General features: G+C 52.3%; 2 protein-coding genes across 6 annotated transcripts; both read right to left on the bottom strand.

The window, feature by feature from the left end:
- Positions 1-50: 50 nt before the first annotated feature.
- IL17RC (interleukin 17 receptor C) lies at positions 51-12,444 on the bottom strand (the record flags this gene model as incomplete). Of its 5 annotated transcripts, none has more annotated exons than XM_081106220.1 (19): positions 51-704; positions 801-839; positions 956-1,051; positions 2,535-2,583; positions 3,115-3,174; positions 3,454-3,575; positions 3,730-3,775; positions 5,661-5,711; positions 5,812-5,993; positions 6,078-6,132; positions 8,156-8,215; positions 8,438-8,577; positions 9,750-9,794; positions 10,093-10,204; positions 11,031-11,140; positions 11,231-11,305; positions 11,564-11,716; positions 11,913-11,934; positions 12,247-12,444. In XM_081106220.1, the coding sequence occupies 19 exons, from the start codon at positions 12,349-12,351 to the stop codon at positions 73-75; spliced, it is 2,154 nt and encodes a 717-aa protein (XP_080962346.1). In that variant the 3' UTR covers positions 51-72. The 5 variants fall into 5 exon arrangements, with proteins under 5 accessions (XP_080962346.1, XP_080962343.1, XP_080962344.1 ...); XM_081106217.1 differs by having other exon boundaries at positions 3,730-3,778; positions 12,247-12,351; XM_081106218.1 differs by lacking the exon at positions 801-839 and having other exon boundaries at positions 12,247-12,351.
- A 926-nt stretch (positions 12,445-13,370) lies between these two features.
- Positions 13,371-24,578, bottom strand: IL17RE (interleukin 17 receptor E; the record flags this gene model as incomplete). Its single annotated transcript, XM_081106631.1, has 15 exons — positions 13,371-14,496; positions 14,973-15,071; positions 15,155-15,206; positions 15,689-15,757; positions 17,449-17,597; positions 17,751-17,808; positions 17,891-17,938; positions 18,024-18,199; positions 19,152-19,218; positions 20,096-20,164; positions 21,184-21,323; positions 21,419-21,578; positions 21,825-21,922; positions 24,097-24,112; positions 24,447-24,578. 15 exons carry the CDS (start codon positions 24,576-24,578, stop codon positions 13,940-13,942), a joined length of 1,890 nt encoding a protein of 629 aa, XP_080962757.1. The 3' UTR covers positions 13,371-13,939.
- Between the last annotated feature and the right edge of the window lie 380 nt (positions 24,579-24,958).

Below are 24,958 nucleotides of genomic sequence, written 5' to 3'. Positions count from 1 at the left end.
TGCCAGGCTAGCCGCTCTGTCAGAGACACACATTAGAAGAGACGTGGATAGAAAAATAGCGTCTGCCTTTATTCAGGTCCTGTCCCCCGCCTCGGGTGCCATCTCGAGTCCTGTCTCTTGGGTCCCCGGGGGCAGGAGGCAGCTGTCCAGGGCGGGCTGAAGGGCTCGAGACACTCGCTCCGCCCTATTCGAGAGCCACCCGGGGCGGGCGGCGCCGGGCCCCTGCAGAGTCCGCAGGAAGTCAGGCAGCTGGGAGGGCAGGGCGAGGACTGGCACGGCGCGGAACAGGGCGGGCACGGCATCCGGGTGGAGCAGACCCTCGAAGTAGGCCCCGATGTAGCGGCCGGGCGCCCGGCCCTGCAAAAAGTCGGGCAACACACAACTGAGCGAGGCAGCAAAGGCGTCGTGCGGGCGGTGCGCCCCGGGCGTGGACGACGTTCCGTCCTGCAGCCACTCCTGGCACAGCGCCACGGCCCCGGGCGAGAAGAGCAAGATCACCACGCCGCCCTCCTGCAGGATCTGGAGCCGCTGTGCGTGGAACCAGGCCAAGGACCCCTGCGCGCTCAGCTCACGACGACTCCACAGGTCCACGGCCACGCGCAACGGCAGCTGGCACAGGGCGGACGCCAGGGTGCCAACGAGGCGCTCGAAGCCCGCGTCGTCGGCCGAGTACAGCAGCAGAGCAGCGCGGCCCCTGGCGGCCGCTGCGGGAGAAAACAGGGGGGGAGGGAAGATGTGAGATGGCCTGAGGCCCGGCCCGCTGGGGGCGGCCCCCCCGCCGGGCGCTGGCTCACACTCACCCCCCGAGTAGACATCCTCCTTCAGGAGCCTCAGCCACCCTGTTCAGGGAGAGGGGCGGAGGCGACGGGTGAGCTCGGATGCTGCTTCCTGTCTCTGAACTCCCAGGCCCCATCCTGTCCTACCTCTGGGGAATGGGGAGCCGGAAATGACTCACCTTTCACATGGTCCTTTTTGAGGAGGAGGAGAAGGAAAAGCACAGCAGCAAAGAGTAGGCAGGCCAGCCACACCAGGGCCCAGCGCTGGTGGATATCTGGGAGGCCAAGGGGAGGAGATGGGCTGGTTAGAGACCTTACACTTAAACCCCACTTCATGAAGGAGAAATGAAGTAAGTTGCCCAGAGTCCACAGCACTTAGTGTCAGAGCCAGTATATGAATATAGACCAGGGGTGGGCAAACTTTTTGACTCGAGGGCCACAATGGGTTCTTTTTTTATTTTTTTTAAAATATATTTTATTGATTTTTTTACAGAGAGAAAGGGAGAGAGATAGTTAGAAACATCGATCAGCTGCTTCCTGCACATCTCCCACTGGGGATATGCCTGCAACCCAGGTACATGCCCTTGACCGGAATCGAACCTGGGACCCTTCAGTCTGCAGGCCGACGCTCTATCCACTGAGCCAAACCGGTTTCAGCCACAATGGGTTCTTAAACTGGACCAGAGGGCCGGAACTAAAGCATGGATGGAGTGTTTGTGTGAACTAATATAAATTCAAAGTAAACATCATTACATAAAAGGGTACGGTCTTTTATTTCAATAGTTTTATTCATTTCAAACGGGCCGGATCCGGCCCGCAGGCCGTAGTTTGCCCACGGCTGATATAGACCCATCTACTTGAGTGACCTTGGATAAGTGACTTCACTTTCTGTGTCCGATTTTCACCTCTGTAAAATTGAGATAACAATAGTACCTACTGATAGGGTTGTTGTGAGAACTACATCTGTTAATACACATAAAGCACTTGCAATGCCAGGGCATGGTAAGTCCTCAAAGGTTATTATTATTGTCCCTTAAGCCTAGGGTGGCTGGGTCCTTGACTTCACTCTCTCCGGTGATTGCAACAGCCTTCTGATATCCCTGACCTCTTTTTTGTCTCCAATTCATTCACCACGTGGCATACCCAAAGATCTTTTAAAAATACAAATCTGATTATAGTCTTTTAGAAAGCTCCTGCTACTCTAAAGGTAAATTCCAAATTCCTTACTTTGGCTCCCAAGACCCTATATGGCGCATGCATCCTCAGCTCATGATAGGGGTCTGCCTCCCAAGGCATTCCAACCACACTGACCACTGTGGAGTTAGTTCCTCAAAAAAGCACCCCACAGTCTTCACAAAAATGCATCTGTAACTCCTTCACCTAGATCAGCCTTCAGAATTCAGCTCAAACCTTTCCCCTGAACTCCTTAGCCCATCACAGTCAGGTCCCTGTTACATGCATTCATGGCTTTGGACACTTACTTTGTAGAGAGTGCCTCAATAGCTCACACCTACCAAATGATTTGGGGCTAATGCCTTTCTAGCCTTCTATGACTGGGGTGGGGGCATGTATTGTATCTTGGTGATGCTGGGATGGCCTGCAAGCTCTCATCATGGTTTCTGAATGAGTGAAGAATGACTCTTTGATTTATCTGAGCCAGGGAAGGACATTGCGTGTGTTGCCCGCATGAGTGGTTCCTGTCAAGATTTCAGCTTCTAGAGAGCTGTGAAGAGGAAGGGCCATTCTTGTAATACTCACACTTGTCCATGGGGCAGGCCCATAGTGCTCCCAGGTCATTATCCCACAGCTGTAAGACACAAACAAAACCAAGCCCTGAGCCCTCAGCTTATGGTTCAGCACTCACCAAATTCTCGCTAGCCTGAGCTCCAAAATTTCCAGCCTCAATTATGCATATTTCCCCCACACACATAGCAGGTTCTCGCAAGCTACTCTGGCTTTGCTTATGCTTATTGCCTGGACTGTGCCTTCATGCCAGATCTGGCCCACAGGAAGAGACCCTTCCTTGGTTCTCCCTGGAAACCAGCGCTTAGCACATGTGAATGTTGTTATCTGTTTATGGGTTTATAGCCAGCAGTGAGTAACTTGGGGACAGGAACTATGCTCCTTCAAACTCTTAGCTTCCCCACGACTGGAAACAAAAAAAAAGCACAAATAGATGGTGGATGGGTGCTAGAAGGACAGTGAGGAGGCCTCTGCCTGGGAAGCGTGAGTCTCCCTGGTGCCTTCAGGCACAGGAAGGAGTGGAAGAGGCCAAAGGTAGAGTGTTAGGGGTGTTGCCCTTGGATGTTGGGGCAGGGCTCTCCTGCCACCTACTCACCTGCAGACACTGTCCTGACTGCAGGTCTTGTAGTAACTGCTCTCCAAGGCGAGCTGCCCTCTGCCAAGCCAAGGGGTAGGAGGTTGTCACCTAGGGGCACTGCACCTAGGAGACCACCAGGCTGCATGCAGCTGGGCAGAGTGAGGGGATGGCACTAGGAGTTGGGAGATTTCTGAGAGACCACTGAGAACAAGGCCCAGGTTCTGAATCACCCCCATGTCCCCAGAGACCAGCACGGAGCCTAGCTCAGAGGAGGGGAAATTGAATAGAGGGAAAATTTGAGGCTAGTTTTGAGATGGAACTGGAGAGGTACATGGAGAAGGGTCCCCCACCCCTTACCGTGGAGGCCCTGCTGAGCAGTGGGGTGCAACCACTGGGTTCCAAGGCACAGATTGATCTGTTGTCCTGGGGGCCTCGTGTCTCCACCAGCAGCATATCGTCCTTGAGGGGCCCCAGAGAGTCTGAAAGGGATGAGAGTCCACTCTTGAGACCCAACCTTGCTGGGGGCTGCCATGTGCCCCCCTCATACCTGACCTACACCCCTTGGAGCTGGCACTGCCAGGGTTCACCCCTATTGCGATGGCCCTGTCCCAGCCTCCTGCAGGCCCCACTCACCAGACCACAAGCACTCTTGCAGCTGCAGCTTCTCCCCACTGCTTACCTGCTTGGAAGAGGCCAGGATTAGGGGCATAAAGAAAGGCAAGAGTGCCCTGGCTGGTTTTCTCAGTGGTTAGAGTGTTGGCCCGAGGACCAAAGGGTCATGGGTTTGATTCTGATCAAGGGCACATGCCTCAGTTGATGGTTTGATTCCCCAACCTGGTTGGGTGCTTGAAGGAGGCAGCCAATCTATGTGTCTCTTTCACGTTGATATTTCTATCTCTCTTTCTCCCCCTCCTCTCTCCATTCCACTCTCTCTAAAAAAATCAATGGAAAGAGTATCCTTGGTGAGGATTAAAAATAAAAAGAAAGGCAAGGGCCAAGGCCAGAAGGATCTGGATAGGCAAGGGGAGGCCTCTTGGGTTGGGGGTTCTGCACTCTGGGCCTGACCTTAGGCAGATCTGGGTGATTAGGAATCACACCATCATTCTCAGCTTCAGCCTTGTGAGGTCATCTGTGCTAACAGGACTTGGGAACCTAAATTAGCTCTTTTCACATCTGGCAAGACACTTTATACATTCCCATCTAACTACCTTCTCAAAGAGGTCTCACCTGACCGCCCCACTTAAAATTGCAACCTTAATCCTCACTATCCTTCCCCACATTTCCCCATAGTATTTATATACAATTTTTTAAATCTTCACTAGAGGATTTTTTAAAAATATTTTTTATTGATTTCTTTCACAGAGAGGAAGGGAGAGAGATAGAGAGAGAGTTAGAAGCATCGATGCGAGAGAAACATCAATCATCTGCCTCCTGCACACCTCCTATTGGGGTTGTGCCCGCAACCAAGGTACATGCCCTTGACCAGAATTGAACCTGGGACCCTTCAGTCTGCAGGCTGACGCTCTATCCACTGAGCCAAACAGGTTAGGGCGAGAGTGTTTTTATTGAAAAAAAATAATCGTTTTTTGAGAGACAGAGAGAGACATTGATGGGTTGCCTCCCAAATGCCCCTGACCAGAGATGGAACCCAAAGCCTAGGTATGTGCCCTGATCAGGAATCAAACCCACAACCTTTTGGTGCACAGGAGGATGTTCCAACCAATTGAGCCACTCGGCCAGAGCTTTATATTAACAATTTTAACTTACTATAATAATTTACTTATTATATCTATTGTTTACCTTCCTCCATTAGAACATAAGCTCTCTACGGATGAAAACATTTATTGATTTTATTCACTGACCTCTATGCCAAGTGCCTAAAACAGTGCCTGGCACATAGTAGATGCTCAATAAGTCTGGAATAAATGTGTTAATAATAATAACCCTGCCGAAACCGGTTTGGCTCAGTGGATAGAGCGTCGGCCTGCGGACTGAAAGGTCCCAGGTTCGATTCCGGTCAAGGGCATGTACCTGGGTTGCGGGCATATCCCCAGTGGGAGATGTGCAGGAGGCAGCTGATCGATGTTTCTCTCTCATCGATGTTTCTGACTCTCTATCCCTCTCCCTTCCTCTCTGTTAAAAAATCAATAAAATACATTTAAAAAAAAATAATAATAATAACCCTGTGAAGCTGTAGAACAGTTAGGGACATAGGATAATGACAGCAGTAATAAAAGCAGCTAACATTTGTTGAGTATTTAGTCTGTGCCAGTCCCTAATGTGAAGCTCTTCTCTTATTTAATCTTCATAACCACTCTATAAAGTCGTTACTGCTCTCCCCACTAAACAGATGAGACTGACCTTCAGAGAGATGAAATGACTGGCTCAGGGCCCCTGGCACTGCCAAGGCAAATAGTGGAACTCCTAAAGAGGAATCCCATGACCATTTTGCTCCAAGAACCCAAGGATCAAGTGGGTCCAGAACACAGTGTCTTGTCTGGGGGTCCCTGCGGGTGGGAGGAAGGTTCTGCTCCCAACACAGCGCTCTGGCGCCCCCTTCTTACCTGGACACAGAGGTTGGGGTGGCCTTTCAGCAAAGGGAACTCCAGGGCTTCCTGTGGAACGAAAGGAATGGGAGGGGTGGCAAAAGGTGGCCCCCTGGGCTTGCCTTCCTCCTCGGACCCTGGGCTTGCCTTCCTCCTCCGCTTCGCTTACGTTCACAGTGACATTTTCCCGGGGCAGCGGTGGGACCAGCGGCTGGCAGGAGCCCCTGCCCGGTGCCTGCCAGCACAGTGTGGCCTCGGCGGGCAGCGAGCATGGCGCGACCAGCCGCCAGCCCCGTGGGGGCAGCAGCTGCAGCCGGGCAGCCCGCCAGAGGTTACGGTGTGCGCGGGTATCTGCAGGGAGAGGGCGTGGTCACTGCGCGCCCCGCACACGTCAGTCTGCACTGATCCCACCCTGGTCCCTGCGAGTCCTCTCACCATTCTTAAATGGGCAGATGCTCGTTCTCACGGAGTCAGGTTCCAGAGGCCACACCTGGAAAGGAAACAGGGCTCCACGGTTTAGGTCACCCCAACCAACCCTCCAGGGACACATGCAGGCCCACTGCTATTCATTTGGCTGATTTTTCACAAATACTTGTCTGGTCATCTTTTCAAGGCCCTCGAGAGGTACACATTTATTCTTTCAGCAAACCCTATGTCAAGATCTGGCAACATCTTTGTTTAACAAACTTTTTTTAAAAAATCGATTTTAGAGAGAGAAGGGGATTGGGGGGAAGAAAGACTGAGAGAGAGAGAGAGAGAGAGAGAGAGAGAGAGACTTCCTTTTCCACCAATTTGTGCATTTGCTGGTTGATTCTTTTATGTGCCCTGACCGGGGAATTGAACTCACAACCTTAGCCTATTGGGACGACACTCTAACCAACTGAGCTAACTGGCCAGGCCCTTTAATGAACTTGTAATGAGTAATACTATGTGTCTTAGCACTGTGGTAGGCACTAGGAACATTCAGTAATTAAATCCACAATCACTTTGTGAGAACCTACTATGTGCCAGGCACTTACTATCCTAGGTGTTAAAAATATATTCATTTATTCTTTCGATAGACTTTAAAAATGCACGTATTATGTGCTTAGCCTAGTGCTAAGCACTAGAGATAACATATCAATTTATTCAGCAATTAATTAAATGCCCCTGCTCGTGTCAGGCATTGTGCAAGGCTCTGGGGAGTTACTAAATTTGAATTAGCTATTATTTTTTTTGCCTTCAAAGAAAAGACAAGTTCACGGTTGAAGTAAGGATAAAAATGTTTATAAATTAATAGATTGGTCACTCATTTATTGCGCGTCTGTTGCATTCAAGAAGAAATGAGACAGGTGCCCAAATTAAAAAGGAAATGGACAAGGAAGGACAGACGTACAAGGAGATGTGTAGGTAGGCCAGGAGATTTCGGGAAAGAGGTGACATGTGAGCTGGAAGGATTTGGTTGCATGGGACAGAAGTGGGGGCATTTCAGGTAGTGGGAACAACCTGAGCAAAAGCACAGAGGTGGACATACCTTGATGAGTAGCTCCACCTGAAGGGAACAAAATTTCCATCAAGGGGAATCATGGGAAAGACCAGAGAAAAGGTTCAGTTGGGGGTCAGAATATGGGACTCAGAATTCTAGGGAGTTCTGGGAAAGGAGGTGGCATGGGAAGTTATTGAAACAGTCTAGAGGAGATGTGATAGAAGCCCAAACTGGGCTAAAATGGAAAGGGGAGGGAAAGAGAATGGAAGGCATTAATGTCAGAGGTCAAATAGATGGAATCTGATGACCAGTTAAATGTGCAATCAGAGGGAGAGGAAAGAACCAGCAAATATAAGCCTACATGTGGCATACTTCCTTATAACAGCCCTATGAAGCTGGTACTATTACTGGTATTCTTCCCATTTCACAGATAGGAAACAGGCTCAGAGAGGTGAGGTGACCTGCCCAAGGTCACACAGCTAGCAAATGGTAAGAGTCAGGATTCAAGCCAGTCTGAGTTCACAGCACATGCTCTACCCTCCGGGGAGCACAAGAGGAAAGTGGAGGAATAGAGGAAGACTTCAAGGAGGAAGTGACATCTGAATGGGTCATGAAGCATAAGTAGGAGTCTTGTGGTTAGAGGATCAGGAAGAGCAACTGAGGCATGCAACAAGCAGAAGACATAGGACAGTAAAGGTCAAGGGAGGGCCAGTCACCCTAGGGCAGTGGTCAGCAAACTGCGGCTCACGAGCCACATGTGGCTCTTTGGCCCCTGAGTGTGGCTCTTCCACAAAATACCGACTTCTGCGCATGGGCCACGAAATTTCAATCTCACTGTACGTGCGCACCCGCACGTGGTATTTTGTGGAAGAGCCACACTCAAGTGGCCAAAGAACTGCATGTGGCTTGCGAGCCGCAGTTTGCTGACCACTGCCCTAGGGAGCCATAGTTTTGACCTCAAAGGGGAGGGTAGAGGATAGTGAGACCAAGACAGATAGGGCCACCCCCTCACCAACTCCCCTGGCATCCAGCTAGGCTCTGCTCCTACCTGAATACAGAGACAGGGAACCAGGTCTGTGTGGTTCAAGGTAATGGTCTGCGGCCCAGTCTGTGGGGTAAACAAAGGGTGGGGGGAGTTGGAAAAGATAAGGAGATAAGGGAGAGGGGAAGGCTGGAGGTCAAAGCTAAGGAAACCAGGCATGCAGCATTTCCCCCACTGATGTTCCTTGCTTTGGGGGTCAGTTGCTGTGTCCTCTTCAAGGGCTCCCTGGCATCCTTTGCATGGGCATCAGCCTAGAGTGAAAATGGACCTGGGAGTGGGAGGTCTCACCAGGTTTCTGTGCCACCAGGGTTTTGAAGGGCCCTGGACCTGGTTCCAGTACAGGGAGAGGCCAAAGTGTTGTTCCTCAGAGACATCCAGCACCAATTGCACATCCTCACCATCTGCAGACACGTTGAGCCAGGGCAGGGCTGGGGGGCGGGGGAGCCAAAGAGAAACTTCCTTTACCTCTTCTGCACACCCAAGCCTGAGCCATACCCACCGACTGACCCTTTGGAGTTCCCTTCAAATCCTCTAGACTGGGAGGCTCCTGGAGGACAGAGCCAATGTCCCCATCTCAGACCAGGCAGCTGGGGACTGAGCTCATGTAGGCCCCAGTATGTGGTCTTGAGATCACCCTTTCCTTGCTTCTCCCTCCACAGCCAGAAGGATCCTGTAACCACTATAAAATAAATCATTCTCCTGTGCTCAGTGCCCTCTGATGCCGCCCTACCCCACCCACCCCCCACCCCCCATCATTACTCCCAGAGGAAAAACCTAGTCCTTACAAAGGCTTGCAAGGCCCTACCTATCCAATTTGGCTACTGTGACCACTCTGAACTCATCTCCCTAGCCCATGCCACGGTTGTGGGCGTGATTCCCAATAGGGGGCATGCAGGAGGCAGCCAATCAATGTTTCTCATCGATGTTTCTATCTTTCTATCCTTCTCCCTTCCTCTCTCTCTAAAATCAATAAAAACATATTTTTTAAAAAGAAAATACAGCCCTAACTGGTTTGGCTCAGTGGATAGAGCGTCGGCCTGCAGACTGAAGGGTCCCAGGTTCGATTCTGGTTGCGGGCACATCCCCAGTAGGGGGTGTGCAGGAGGCAGCTGATTGATGCTTCTCGCTCATCGATGTTTCTAACTCTCTATCCCTCTCCCTTCCTCTCTGTAAAAAAATCAATAAAATATATTAAAAAATAAAAAGAAAATACAAAACAAAAAAATCTAAATAGTGCAGGGGAAAAAACCATAAGAACCCTGACTTACTTAGCCCCTCATTTTATGGTTTAATATTTTTATTTGATATATTGGGGAGGGTGCACCATAATCTTGGCAATGCTTTGAGCTTCTAGATGTCCCCGATATTAATAAATGTTTTTTACAGAGAGTGAGAGATTCACCTTTATGTTCCCAGTGGCTGCCACAAAGTAGGAGCTGTTGTAGTTCATGTGTGATGAGTGAATGAATGAATGAATGAATGAGTGAGCTCTGCACGTTTCTGGAATGTGGCAGCCCAGACCTGAAGCCAACTCCAAGGGTTTCTCACACTCCAGACCCTGGCCCTCCCTCCTCCCAGCCCCACTGGCCCTAGCCCCTACCCCAGCAGCTCTGGATGCTGTCCTGGACTTCGAGCCCCCTGCAATCTGGGGAGAGATCACAGAAAAGCCTCCGGTGGGGCTGGGGACCAAGGAAAGAAGGGGGACAACCCGACTCATGGGGAGCTCTGCAAAGGGCTCCCTGTCCCCTAGATACCACCCACATCTATGCGGTGCCCAAAGCACTTTCCACAGGGATGGGAACTGACTGGGAGGATGTGAGCTCACACCACTGCCTGGGAGTAGATAGGACTAGGAAGGGGATGAAAGCAGGAGGGGAATGGCCAAAGGGTGAGAGATTAGGGAGGCTAGGATGTGGGTCCGCGGAGGCTCTGTATCCACTTACCAGGCAGCTGCTGTATGAAATTGAGTTCCTTCTGGTACCTGGGCTGAGTGTAGGACCAGATTTGCACCTCAGCTCCTAGAGCAGCCTCGAAGCAGTCAAATGTTACAGAGCCCTGTGAGGAGAGGGGTGGCAGAAGGCTGGTGGTATAGGGCTCAGAACCCATGCCAGGGATGTGGGATCCTCTGTGTGGACCACTCCCTCCCATCCTCCCCCAACCAATAACTATATTCATACTGTATGGCCCTAAATTCTGCCATTGAAGTTTCTTTAAAGGGCTCCCAATTCTAAAGGACACACCCTCAATAGGGGCGTCCGCAGGGCAGGGATAAGGGCTCTAGCTACTAGAGTCCCTGCTCCAACTCCAGTTGTTCTGGATCACATGGCCAAAGCTAAGGTGACTGGACACCCCTCCCCACAGAAGTGGTTCTCACACCCAGTGCCTCATTGGTCCTCACGATTGCCCCGTGAGGTGGGCCAGCAGATGTTCACCCACTCAACAATTTTCCACATCAGAGGATATTGCCTGGGGCCTGGGGGCAGGAGGGGACGTCAAAGGGTTTGAGTGATTTGGCCCAAGCGGAGGGACACTTCCAGGAGTAGCCCCAACACCCTGCAGCTTGGTGTACACATGGGCAGACACGGTATGGACGGAAGTCCAGAGCAGTGGATCCAGCCCACAGACTCTCCCTGGAAAATGAGGGTCATAATAATACCTAGTTCATGGCATTGTCACCTCACTTAATTCTCACAGCATCCAGATGAAGTAGGACTTTTTTTATCCCCACTTTACAGACAGGAGAATGGGCATAAAGGGCTGAAAGGATTTGCCCACAGCCCTGATCAGAGTCAGGACTTAAAGAGATAATATGTGTGGAAGCACTTTGTAGATTTCATATTCAGAAGGTGGTTATTATTATTATTATTATTATTTTGCATACCACAGACTGACCAGGCTGCACGAGGGCAGCCGGCACTTGCACCTCCAGCAGGACACAGCGGGCAGTAGGGTAGGCCTGGAAGGAGAGCACGACTTGGGCCTGGAGAGAGGCTGTGAACAACAGGGCGAGAGTTGGTCAGCCCCAGGGGCCGCAGGCAAGGCCCTGGCAAGGGGCAGTTGGGCCAGCAGGGTGTCCCTCACCATTCTTAGGCTCTTCAAGCTCTGGGTCAGCTGCTCTTCCAAATTGCTCCTCATCTTCAGGCTCTTCCCAGTGGCCTGGAAGATCCCAAGAACAAGGCCCAGGTCAGGCCTCCTGCTCTGGGCTGGCTTTGGGTTTGGCTTTCTTCCAGAAAGTGCACGCGGGGAAGCAGGGGCCAGGCCTGAGGCCTGGGGGTGGGGGATGGGGAGACCAGACCAGCCTGGGGTCCTTTGGCCAGTGACCTCCAGAAGGATGTCCAGTGCTGCCTAGCAGACTGCCTGATCCTCATGCCCACCCCAGATACATTCACATGCGCACATGGGTGACATGCTCACCACGCACAGCCAAGTCGACGGCCACACGCACACAGAGGTTGCAGTCAGTCTCCTGATGACACCTCAGCACCAGCTTTGTCTGTAGGCGTGTGGGCACCAGCACAGGTCCTGGGGCAGGCTCGATATTCCCAGGCAAGCAGAGCACGTCACCATCTGTGCGTGAAGGGCAGGGTGGGAGCTGAAGCTGTTCTATACCCAGAATTTGGGTGCAATTGACACCCCCAGAGGGCCAAGGAGCTTGGGCTTTTCAGGGGCTGAGGGTAGGCCGTGAGGGCATGGGACTGGGACAACTCCCCTCCCTTCCACCAACCTAGAAAGTTATTTTCTCTCTAAAAGTAGGGCTACTCACCCCACAGGTGGCAGGAGAGGCCCTGGGAAGGAGGTAAAGGAGCGTCAGGATTTATGATCTTAAATCTAATCCTCTTTCCCTGCCTGAGATCCCCACGGACCTCTTTCTGGGGCTCCCTATTCCAAGCCTCCCCCAGCAGAAGACAGACCCAGCTCTGGCCCCTTCCCCATTCTCCTCTTACTCCATCAGTACCAGACAGACCAGCTAGGGCAGTTCTGGTGGTGGCGGTGGCGGCGGCGGCGGTGACGGCAGTGACGGGAGCCAGGCTAGGGCCTTGATGGGCCTCAGTCTGAACCCTGAGCCTTCCCCAACCCTCCCAGGGCCCCAGACTCACCAGAGAGCAGTTAGCAGCATCCTGAGGCCCCATAAGCCTCTCCAGAGAGAGGACCATGGGGCTTGGGCCCAGTGCCAAGGACAGCAGGAACCAAGGCACAGGCATCTTCCAGGTGCCAGGTGGCACCCAGGCCTAGGCCCTGTCCTGCCCCCCCCAAGGGGGGGGCAGACACCTCATCTGTGTTCCCACTCAGTCCCCAGTGGTTGGGCAGGAGGGGCGAGAATCTCTCCCCAGCATCCCAGGTTCCAGAGCTGGCGAGCTGGCACACTCAGTCTCCTCGGAGTCCTGACTTGAGTCTTGGTCTCAGCCGAAGTGCTTTCGTTTTTTGACTCCTGGCAGGGAGCTGGCTGTTCCCGCCCCACCCTGTCCCTCCCACTAGGCCTGGGAGCCAGCAGCCTTGGATTGGGGTGGTGGCCTCATCTCCTCTTCCCCTCCTTTTCCTCCTCCCTTCCTCTCCCTCCTCCTCCCCTGCTGACATCTGGCTGGGAGGGCCCCTGGAGAGGGCGTAGCAGACTGGCCTCTTGACTTAGTAAGGAAGCTCTTACTCACCCCAGGAGTCCCTAAGGAGGGCTGTGAGTGCACCCCAGGGCCTGGGCGATCCTAGGGCATTTTTGCTTCCCACCCTGAGTGCCAGTAAGAAGGGATCTTGGTGCCCTCTGGATCCCCTCTTACTGGCACTCAGGGTCTCTTCACACAGACTCATTGGGCCTCAGTGACCCTTTGTAGGTTGGGAGCTCTAATGGCAGGGGCAGAGGGCACCAGAAAGTGGGCTTTTCACCCCTTCCCAGCTCAGGCGTGACAGCGGTAGGAGAAGGAACCCAGGATCTGGGGCCAGGCAAACAGGGGTCCCTTTTGTGCTTTTGCCCGGGGCTGGCTGTGTGCTGATGGACACACACCACTTTTTTGAACTGTTTTTTCCTCTTTTCTCATTAAAGGATTATAGTGAGGATCAGGATTTCCAGGCCCTCCTTTGTCCTTCCAGTGACACGACATGGTGGGTGGGGTGTGGGCGTGGACATGGAGGATTCGGGCCACAACAGATGGATTTCAACCCCCGGGCAGGGTGATGCTGACCCTTCCCCTAACTGAGCACCCCGGAGAAGCACATTGTGTTTCTTCGTTTATCCATCACGTTTGCCTTTATTCATCTTTCTCCATCTTGGTGTCCACTGTCCCACTTTGTCCTGGCCACCCAGGGCCACAGCCTTTCTCCCTGGGTCCAGTCCTCCCTCCCTTTCCACCTGAGCAAGGCCTGGGTCTGGGAAAGGGGGTTTCTCCTACTTCTCTGGAGTCAACCCCCTTCAGAAAGGCCATAGCTCCTGCCTCCCCCACCCCCGCCTCAACCTCTCCGGCCTTCACTGGAGCATGTGCAGACTCCTCTCTGGAATTTCGGAGAGAGGAAGTGGGAAGGTGCCCCTCCCACATCAGAGTCAGAGGAGCCCCCAAGAAAGAGAGACTCTCTCCCTGGGGGTCCTGAGAGGCAGGGAAGCTTCAGGGGGAAGCCTGGCGAAAGTGTGCAAGGGCCAGGAGCGAGTCCGGTGCTCCGCTCCTGGGCTGGAAGGCAGGGAACGAGGCTTTGGGGAGTAGTCCTCGGGAGGCACCCTGCGAATTCCAGGGTTGAAGGCTCTTTCTGGGTGCCAGCCAGTGCCCCTACGCCGGTGGCCAAGACATCTGGATTGCTGGGGAGCTCCACTCAGCCTCGGTGGGCAAGTTGGGCGGCCTCGCGTTCCAGCTGGCGACACAGTTCCAGGCGATTCCGCAGGCACGGCCGAGCACCCAGGCGGCCCCAGCCAGTGGCATGGGTGCCGGGGCTGGCGTCCAGCGCCCGCAGCAGGCGAGGCAGGTCGCGCAGCAGGCGGTAGCGCGGCAGGGCGCGCAGTGGCGGGGGGATGTCGCCCTTGGCGCAGAGGCGACTGAAGTAAGCGAGCAGCAGAAGCGGGCGCGGGGCGGCGCGGAGCAGGGCGCGCAGGGGCGCGGTGCGGGTATCTGGGGCGCAGGCAGGGCTAGAACCCGCGCTGCTCCACAGCAGTAGCACGGTGCCCCGCTCCCGCACCACCTGCGCCCGCGCCGCCCACAGCCACGGCAGCGGGCCCACACGCGCCACGCGTGTCCCCTCCCACAGGTCCACGATCACGTCGCGCTCGCCGCCCAACGTGGCCCGCAGCAGTTCAGCCAGCGCTCCCACCAGGCGCCGCTGCGCCTCTGAGTCCGCCACGTGCAGCAGCAGCACAGGATGCGGTTGGCCGGGGCCTAGGGTGGCAGCAACAGATGAACAGGGTGGGGGTTAAGGGACAGCTCAGCTCTATCTTCCTTGGCCTCAGGGCTACAACATAGGGTGCACCCCCAGTGCCTTATCTGCGCTGAGGGTGGGTCCCCAAGGCAACTCTAGTCAATAGGGTGCTTTGAGGGCTATTTAGATCAAAGCACCCTGGAAGGGGTGAGGTGCCAGAATTGGCAGGTGCAGCACAGAATGGATTTCCGCTCCACTTACCAGTAACCCAGAGACTTGGTACATGAACCGCCCCCTACAGAGGGACCTTTGCCCTGCCTTAACCTTTCCTGCCCACTAGGGGCCCTGAGGCGCACCCCCTTGGGTAGCAGACAGCTGGGTGCTGTGGCAGGTACATGGCTCTTGGGGAAGGGAGCCTAGGCAGGGAACAGGTGCCGGCCACTAGCCTAGGAGTTGGGCAGGTCTAAATCCCCAAATTATGCCCAGGTGAGCTTACCTGACAGTGGGCGCTGGAGGATGAGAACTAAAACAACTCCCAATAGAGTGGTGAGGGCCAGCAGTGCCAGGATCAATAGTCCCAGGTGTCTATTAGAGACTGAGTCAAGCAAGGTGAGGCCACACTGGGCTCCTCAGTGCCCAACCTTCCTCTTACTCACCCCCCCTCCCCAAAGAACTCACCATCTGGACACAAGAGGTGCTTCCAGGCAAACTGGACATCTGACCTCCACACCTGAGGGCACAGAGCCCCCCCACCCCGTGAGCCAGGGTATAGTGCCTCCTCCAGGGGAACTTAAATGAAGCATGGAGATGGTGAAAGGGAGGCCCCCTGGATAAGGCATTCATCCAGCACAGAACAGGTCAAGAGTGGCAAACTCAAAGAGTAAACTCAAAGTTGGCCAGGGTGCCCATGGGGACCTGGAGGGCACAGGCCCTGGTGGAAGTAATCAGACACCACTGAGCTCTAGCCTGTTGTCACCAGGCCTGAATGTGGGCACAGAGAACTAGGGTTTCTGATTTATTTTTTTCAAGAGAAGCTAGAAATCAGCTTTTTAAAATATGATGTCTCCCAGTATTTAAATGGTGGTAACAAATTTCAATTTCAAACACCATGCTGTCCAAACCAAACATTTTTGTGGACTGGATTTGGCCGGTCTGCCACCTGTGGAGTAGATGCTCGAGGAGTATGTGTAGAGGGAGGGCAGGGTTCCTTACCAGAACACAGGCCCCTGGCCTCAGGAAGGGAATGATGAGCTCTAGTGTCACTGGGCTTGAGCCCTGAGTCTGTTGGAATAAAGAACAAAATGACTGTTCGCACGGAAAGAAATCTGGCTCTGAGCCTTTGCCCATGCTGTTCCTCCCCCGCCCCCCCGCCCCCAACCCCCTCCTCCCAATCCTCCCAAGGCTTAAGGCCAAGTGCCACCCCTGGCTTCATTCCTAGATCCCGCTGATCATTCCCAGATCAGAACTGCTGCACAGATACACATTAATCAGTCAATCAGGTACTCGTCAACAGACATCCTGTGGGTGCCGACTCTGTGCCAAGCCCTGAGGAAAGAAGGCAGGCGCAGATGTTTTCTGTCCTCTGGCAGTTCCCAAACAGGGAGGCTAATCGTATGCTGCCCTACTCCTGTCCGGCACACCTGAAGGGGTAGCTTATCTATTGGAAAAAATGTAAGTTGTGGAGTCAGAAGCCCACAGCTAACAAAGTCAGGCTTAACTATTGCCTTTGTGGTTCCTAGCTGTGTGGAACCACACATTTGGTTGGTACATTGATCCCTGAGCCTCAGTTTTTTCATTTGTCTGTGAAGGCTAATAATCCTTGGCTTACTGCATTATTGAGCATCACATAGAAATATGCATGGGAACACCCTTATAATATACAGTGCAGTGTGAATTCATTTAGGAGTAGTAGCTATTATTACACCTGGGACTCCTAGGGCCGAACTCTGTTATATACTTTTCTTGTATCTTCCAGGGCCTAAGACAGGGTAGGCGCAGAATAGGCACTCAATACAAACGTGCTGAATTGGACAGAATTGATTGTCATCTGTCTACAGGCAGGATGAGGCTCTGCCCTATGTTCTGGGTGCCGGGTAGGGAGCTGATCAGAATCCCCATGCTTTGGGAATACCCTCCCCCCTGCTCCTCCTACCCCACCCTGTCCTAGATCATCCCATTGCCTAGTCAGCAGTGAGCAAGTGCTGATGCAGGGGCTCTTAAATCATGGCTGAACTCAGTGAAGGCGGTCTTTTCCCAGCTCACTGAAACAAATGAATCCATGGATTTCGTTCTCAATGTTAGGCTTTCCCACATGACTTTGCCTTAAAACTTAATCACGGCTTGGTCTTAAATCTTGAGCATTTGCTACCACCTGCCTGCTTGGGAACCCTCAGAGAATACAAAACAAATAGCTGCCAAGTGAGTATTTAAGAAAGAACTTGAAAGAGCTACTCATGCTTAGTCAGCTTGGGGCTGTGGTTTTGAAGATATATTTGATTATGGTTTTTATATCAGATACACAGAAGAAAGTCTACTAGTCAATTGATCTTAGTTCACATAATAGAGTTAAGTCTGTCAGTAGTTTACAATCTTCCAGGGCCTCTGTCTCCCAAGATAGTGAGAGACTACTTCTGCCGGGTGCCTGGTGGAGGAAGGCAGGAGCACAGTGGTAGAGGACAGCTGAGTTTGAGAGGGTATCAGTATAACCTGGGGCAGCAGTTTGAGTCAGCCAGAGGAGAGCTGGGTATGAGAAGGCCAATCCTTTGCCCCTGTTTATCCCTGTAAATTCAGAAACTGAAAGGATTAGAAACTGCCCCATGGAAACCCCGCTGATGGGCAGAAGGAACCAGCTGAACAAAGCCTGATCAAGTAAATAAATAACTAGATGTTGTAAGTCAGGAATTGGCTTGCCTCCACCTGCTGTGCTCTGAGCAACAGGACCTGGCGGGGGCCAAGGGCTGGCGAGGTCATACCTGGCTGATGCTGTACACAGGGGGCAGCAGGCTGTCCCGCCCCATGTCTGGGTGGCTCCAGGCAGCACTAAAGGTGGCATGCGTCCTTGTGGAGAAGTGAAGGATCAGCTGCTGGGCCTGGGTGTCCATGCTCACATTCCAGGATGGGGCTGCCGGGGAGTGGGGGAAAGGGTGTCATGTGAGAAACCCTGTTGGCAGGAGGTGATAGGAGGAGCTGGGCTAGTAAACAGAGAAGTCAAGACAGGGCTAGAGTTTGGCTTGGCCACATCTGGGTGAGGGTGAAATGGTGGGAGGGGTTCCACTTATTGGCTCACCAGTCTGATGGGGACATTCAATGTGGCTGCTGTTTCCAAAAGAGAACTAAGAAATACAATAATGGCGGGTCAGAAAGTGCCAGGCACGATCCATACCCCTACCCATCCCCTCTCACTCACGTTTGTACCTTGAAACAGAGCTGGGGGTGCAAGTCCACCTTCTCCAAAACATACCACTGTGGTGGGAGAAGGGGGTTAGCCCGGGAGCAGGGCCCTGGGCCCCAGCCCTGCCCACCCAGGTCCTGGGGAGGCCTATCTCACCCCCTCTGACTCTCGAGCTGTGGCATTGGGGAGGTCTTCACAGAGGGTGTTCTCGCCCTGCCTCTGGCAGAGGGAGGCTTCCAGCTTCAGTGGGCAGCGGAGTGTTGGGGCCATGACCATCTGACTGTGCTGGCTGTAGTCGGTAAAGTTCACTGACTTCCAAAAGTCCGAGCCATCTGGGCAGACAGCAGGGCAGAAAGTGAGGCCTGGGGAGGCTTGAACCCTGCTTTGGACTCATTTGGCCACCCTCATCCCCAGGGCATCAGGAGATGATATTTGTAAAGGTGTTCAGCACAGTTCCTGCTCCGTCTAGGAGCCCCAAAGATGAGCACGCCTTTTCCAGCCCCTTGTTACCTTTTCTATTTACTCCTTCTTGCACCTCCATTCTGGCTAGCTCTTTGCTACTCCCCAAACTCCAAATCTTTTTATTTTTTGCTAAGGTTCCTCTCAAAACCAGGAATGCCTTCCCCTCCCTTCTCTCCTTTCTAAGTCCTGCTCATTTTCTGGTGCAGCTCAGGTGTCAGCTCCTCTGAGAGACTGTCTCTTGCTGATGACAGCCTTCACTGGCTTCTCCCTTTCCGGAGTTCATGCCCCAAAGGCTAGTCCTTACGTGCAACCCTGCCCTGGACTGCAGGCTGCTTTGCGCTGTTCCTTTGTTATGTTTGAGCATCCTGTCTCTTCAGCTTGGAGACAACAAAGTGTGGACAGCACCTGAGATGTCACCAACCACTCTCACTTATCATAGTGAAGTCAAGCCTCATAAACAGTTGGAAAGTAAGACAGGGCAAGTATAATTATTTTAGAGATGAGGAAACTGAGTCTCAGAGAAGAATAAGTGGCAGAGCTGGGATGTGAGTGAGCCCAGCTCTTCTGGTCCATCCTCCACACACCAACTCCTGTGTGCCTAGTACAACTTCCCACAGTGCCTACTACAATGTTCAACGCTCTGATTTACTGGCAGGCTGAGCAGTGGACATAGTACCCTTTTCTCCCACTGACTCCAGGGAAAATGCCTGCATGCCTTCTAGGGGCTTCCTCCAACACAGTTGGGAAGTGTGTGCGTGTATGCATGAAAGAGGAACAGAGAGAGGCTGTGCGTGCACAAGAATGCATATGAGTAGCACTCACAGGCTTCAGGCCAGCTCTGGAAGGGACATTTTTTGCGCCTCACTGTATCCTCTTGCAGGTAGGATGCCTGGGGGGACAAGCAGAGAAGGTCAGACCTGAAACTCATTCTGGCTTGCCCTTGCTCTTGCCCTACTGCAAGCTGCCTGAGCTGGCAGGGCACTGAGGAGGGGAAGCAGTGCAGGGTGTAGGCAAGGGTAAGTGGTGCCTGACGCTGGGGGAGGAACTCCAGAGTATGGGAGTGAGATCAGCTAATGAGGGGCTGAGTCCTCTTGCCCTCGGAGAGGAGAACCTATCCCAGAAAGAGGCAGATTGTGATGTCCACATCTCTGTCTATACCCCCACTCCCAGTGCTTCCCAAGGTGACTAGTGCCCTGTATGGGTCCCTCCATCTGGGTTGCCCAAACGCCCAATGGTTGTCCACCCTGGCAGATGCTCAGTGCTCCAAGTCTCTGCCTGCATCCTCCCTTTAGTTTCCTCCTGGATGACAAGGCGCCTGCCTTTTCTGTCTAATCCAAGGAAGTCTTAATGTTAGGCACTTCAGAATTATGGAGAGGACTGCCATGAAGGGCTAGTGGGGACAAGACTTTTGAGGCCATATGGAATCTTGCAATGGCCACATGCCCCCACCATGACTGATCAGCACACACAGTGAAGGGAGCTGCCTATTCTGACTCAGGGGGCTGAATCCAGGTCTGGACCAAGGAAAGCTGGGTTTGGGTAGAGCTGAGGTTGGAATCACCCCCAAGAATCTCGTGTTCAGCAGGACACGTCGAACTCTGACCCAGTGTGTGGCTCACAGTCAAGCTGGCACCTGTCTTCCTAAACACCTTGTTAACACCCATTCCTTTAAAAACCCGACTTACTGGAGATATGTTTGACCAACTGCACTATCTGGGGACCTAGGAGTGGGGCCATGGACAACCCCCACCTTTTTCTTTACTCACCTCTATGCACAGACAGGGCAGAAGGAATTCATAAGGCAGGTCTACAGTGTGGCCCCTAGACACGGTTTTCTGTTGACGAAGCAGTAAAGGGAGAGAAAGATGCCTGAGAAAGAGTACAGGCACCCTGGCCGACGGTAGGAGGAAGCTGGGACCTTATTTTTTCTCTTATGTGAAACTTAATTTTTTCATCGACAAATTTCCTCTCAAGGGGTCTCTGTTCTGTACTCTGACCATTTTCTCTAGGTGTCTCGATATAGGGTGGGGTAAAAGTAGGTTTACAGATATTTGTATGGGAAATAATACAATAATTAATAAATAATAATACAAGAATAAGCTCTGTGTTTCACATATTCACTACAGTAAACCTACTTTTGCGCCACCCTGTATATGGAGTCGGGGGAGGGAGGGCACAGGGAAAGGGATATACCTTTAATGAGCCCCGCTGGATGCCACGTAGGGTGCAAGGTGCTAAAGCAATAACTCAAGGAAATGCTAGCACTGCAGTGATCTTGGGAGGTGCATCACCACTTTATAATAAGGAGGGCTGAGGGCCTCGGCGGTGCAGCATCAGTCTCTGCAAATGGTACCAACTGTATACAAGGGCCTCAGTGACAACTGGAGGTTGAGGTGGTGTGTCAAGACCTGCGCTGGGAAAATGAGGGTCATCTCATTTTCTGAGGAAGGCCACAAAGGGAGGGAAATGGGAGGGAACCAGGACAGATGAGACCACTTTGTTATTTTCTCGGGGAAAACAACTTCTCGAAGGAACTGAAAAGGTTTCTTAGTATAACCCGAATCTCACTGAGGCTCCTCTCATGCGGGTAAATACCATGTTCATTTCTCTGCTAGTCATTCCCAGTTGCACCAGGTCTCTGCATGCCCTTTCCTTTCCTCTCCTCCCACGTGACAAGGCGCCTGCATTTTCTGTCTAGTCCAAAGAAATCTTAATGCTAGGCACTTCGGACTTGTGGGTTTTGGAGAACTGTCTTCCCTCCCTGAACCTCAGGCTCCCTGTATGTACAATGGGTGGGCTGTTTTTGTTCAGCACTGTGTGATCTGGCTTTTTACAGGAAAATGACACTCCATACCTGGACATCAAAGGGACTGCTCAGCTCTTCGCACTCTAGTGCCCACTGGTGACAAAGACGCACGCTGACCTCAGGGTCTGAGGGAATGCTCACTCGAATGGCCCGTGCCTCACGCAGCAAGTCAAAGGAGAACTCAGGCCCTGGGGAGAAGGGGGACTTGGTGGCCTTGTCTCTTGGCTTTAGCGAAGGCATCACTACTTGGCTGTGCCTATGTCCAGTCACACCCCATGTCTACCTTTATGCCTTTGTGAGTCCTGTCTCGGGAGACCTTCCACTGCCTCTGGATCTGAAGGTTGGGTCCTTTTGAAGCGCAGCCCACTTTGGGAGATGTCTGGGGAGGGGACGGAGATTTGATGGTCCTTCTCAGACAGGCAACAGTGAGTCAGAAGCTTCCTCTGTAGGCAGAGAGCAAGGTTGGCCTTAAGCCAGGAATTAGGATCTCTGGCTTCTATTTCTCCCTCTGGAACCTGGGGACCACAGGGAAGTTGCTCAACATTTAGGCCTCAGTTTCCCTAACTGTGTAATGGAAGAATAGTCTACTTCATCTCCATACTTCCCATCTCTCACAGGGCTGGAGAACAAAATGAGAGGCCAGAAAGGAAAGGGGCACAGGGCAGGGCTGGAACTGGCAGGGAGAGTACCTGAGCAGATGCTGGCATCTTGTGTCTCCTACAGAACTGGAACATGTAAGACTTTTTGGATTTCTGCACCAGGCGGTGGAACCAGCTCAGTTGAAGGTCTGCACAGGAAAGGGCACATTTAACATCTAGCCCTTTACTGACCCTTCCCTACCTGGAGATGATGGCCCAGTGTTGGAGAGTAAGTCATTTTAGATCAGGGAGGGTAATGACATCAAGCCTCTTTAGTCCTGAAAGTTATGCTACAATAAAAAATGGATTAATTTCTTGGCCTGGTCAGGAAGCTCAGTTGGTTAGAGCATTGTACCAATACACTAAGGTTGCGGGTTCGATCTCCAGTTAAGGCACATACAAGAAGCAACCAATGAATACATAACTAAGTAGAACACAAATCAATGTTTCTCTCTTTCTCTCTCACTCCCTTCCTCTCTTTCTAAAATCAGTAAATAAAATTTTTTAATGATTAATTTCTTAAGTAGAGAAAAAGAGAACATCTTAAAGATGTTCACTGTAGCTCGGCCGGCGTGGCTCAGCAGTTGAGCATTTGACGTATGAATCAGGAGGTCATGGTTCGATTCCTGGTCAGGGCACATGCCCGGGTTGCAGGCTCAATTCCCAGTGTGGAGTGTGCAGGAGGCAGCCAATCAATGATTCTCTCTCATCATTGATGTTTCTTTCTTTCTCTCCCTCTCCCTTCCTCTCTGAAATCAATAAAAAAATTTTTTTAAAAAAAGACATTCATTGTATTATTTATAACAGGGAAAAATTAAGAACTGCCCATTCTTTTTTTTTTTTAATATATTTTTTTGATTTTTTACAGAGAGGAAGGGAGAGAGATAGTTAGAAACATCGATGAGAGAGAAACATCGATCAGCTGCCTCCTGCACATCTCCCACTGGGGATGTGCCCGCAACCCAGGTACATGCCCTTGACCGGAATCGAACCCAGGACCTTAAAGTCTGCAGGCCGACGCTCTATCCACTGAGCCAAACCGGTTTCGGCACGAACTGCCCATTCTTAAGCAGAGTATGGGCATTTAGTATATATCAAGCACTGAGCTAGGCAATAAAAATACAGAGTTAAATAAGAAGGATCTTACTTTACAAATAAAAGATATCAATAATAAATTTCTAGAACTGACATTTTAATTCCAACAATTGGTGCCAACTGAAAAGAGAAACATCCCAAAATAATACAAATGAACTCACTAATTATCAGTCTCACTTGCATCAGCCTCCCGGACCCCCAAATGCCCCCAATTCACATCTCTGTTGAGAATGGCCCAAGGGCTAGTTCTCATACCTGAAGGAGTTGACACCAGGTGCAGGCACAAACAGCAGGGGCAGCACCAGAGCCAAGCACCCCGGGTATGTGGCAGGGTATGGCAAGGAATATGGGCAGATCTTTCTGTAAAAGGTGGGGGAAAAAAATCAACTGGTAGGGTTCAAGGACATCTCTCCTGCTTCAGACAAGAAGGACTTGAGGCTGAGCTCTGCCACTTACATCCTGGCTCTGTGACTTTGGGCAAGTTACGGACCCCTCTGAGCCTCAACTTTACCATTCACAAAGTGGGGCTGTTATCAAGATCAAGTAAGATAATGTGTGAGAAAATATGGATGTCATTTTATTACTGAGAGTTAAGGGGTGGGTGTGCCTGGAGATTTACAGGTCTCTCATTTAATCCTCCCACAGCTCAGGGGCAACAGTCTTCATTGTACAATCATTTCTACTGTTCTGGTAAGACCCCTCAGAAACCGAGGGTCGGAGGGCATAAGTGTACTGACTGCAGCCGCACGTGGAGTATGTGGCAGAACGGTAATGCAAACCTAGACTTGTCCTGATTCTAAATCTAAACCCTGTGCTTTTTCCTTGCTACTATGCTACTTCCCAGGCTGTGAACCAAAAAGTAGGATGCAAGCCTCACTGGGGATCTGGAACTAAAGGGGTGTGGGGACCCTGGCCGGTGTTGCTCAGTGGATAGAGTGTTGGCCTGTAAACCGAAGGGTCTCAGGTTCAATTCCTGGTCAAGGGCACATACTTGGGTTGCAGGTTCAATCCCCAGCCCTGGTCAGGGCACCTGCAGGAGGCAACCAATCCATGTGTCTCTCTCACATCTCACATCTCTCTCTCTCTCTCTCTCTCTCTCTCTCTCTCTCTCTCTCTCTCTCTTTCTCTCTCTCTCTCTCTCCCCCTTCCCTTCCACTCTCTCTAAAAATCAATTGGGGGGGGGGGGAAGGGTGTGGGGAAAAGGAGCAGGGCAGGGAATGAGACTTACCAGTAAAACTGTCATCCTGAAGGCACAGGGCCCAGTAGGGGGGGAAAAAGGGAGAGAAGTATAATTAGGAGGGATTCTCACAAGGAGCACTCTTCTTGGGGTCTTTGCCTCAAATCACCGAATTCTGAGGCCCAGAAGCTAACAGCCCACCTCTTGTGGCTTTTTTCTTCCCAGCTCCACCCTGCCCAGGTCCTCAGGCCACTAAGACCCCTTTGAGATTGTGTAGAGGGCACACTGAGGCTGCCATCAGAGCACATGGATTTGGGGAGGTGGAAAAGGACAGACAGGAGAGTGGAGAGCTTTGCCAGCCTGTGCCAGGCAGATATCCCCGCCCGGTAATGGCACCTTACCATGTGGGAGACCAGCAGACGGCAGGTAGTCCAGTGGGGCAGACAGGGACAGCCAATCCCAGCAGAGGTAGAGACGCCAATGAGCAGCAGGCTGAGAGGCAGGAGCAGGGCTGCCAGTCTGGGGTGCCCCATGGACTTCCGTTGGGTCAGGGCACCCAGAACATAGCTGCACGGCCTGAAGGTGTGTGGCAGGACTTTGCAGTACAGCAACAGGGAGCACAATGCCAGTAGGAACCCTCGCCTCAGCCTGCCCTTGCCCCGCCCAGCCCCAAAGCTCCTCCTTGATCCTCACGAGCAGGCCAAGCCACATTCCTTCTCCTCCAAGCAGAGGGACGGAGGGATGCTTGCCCCCCAGAAAGCCCTACTGCCTCCGACTGGAGGGCAAGGAGGGCATGTCTCCTGCTCTGGCAGAGAAATAGCAGGAAAGAGGCCAGCACAGGGTTAGGGAAATGGTCGGCTGCACCCATTTCTTAACCCCTCCTACTCCTGCAACACCCTAGATCCTACACGCC

Source organism: Myotis nattereri, assembly GCF_964212035.1.
Source record: "Myotis nattereri genome assembly, chromosome: 14".
Classification (NCBI taxonomy): Eukaryota; Metazoa; Chordata; class Mammalia; order Chiroptera; family Vespertilionidae; genus Myotis; species Myotis nattereri.
Note: the sequence above shows the minus strand (reverse complement) of the source record. Positions and strands in the feature narration are given on the sequence as shown.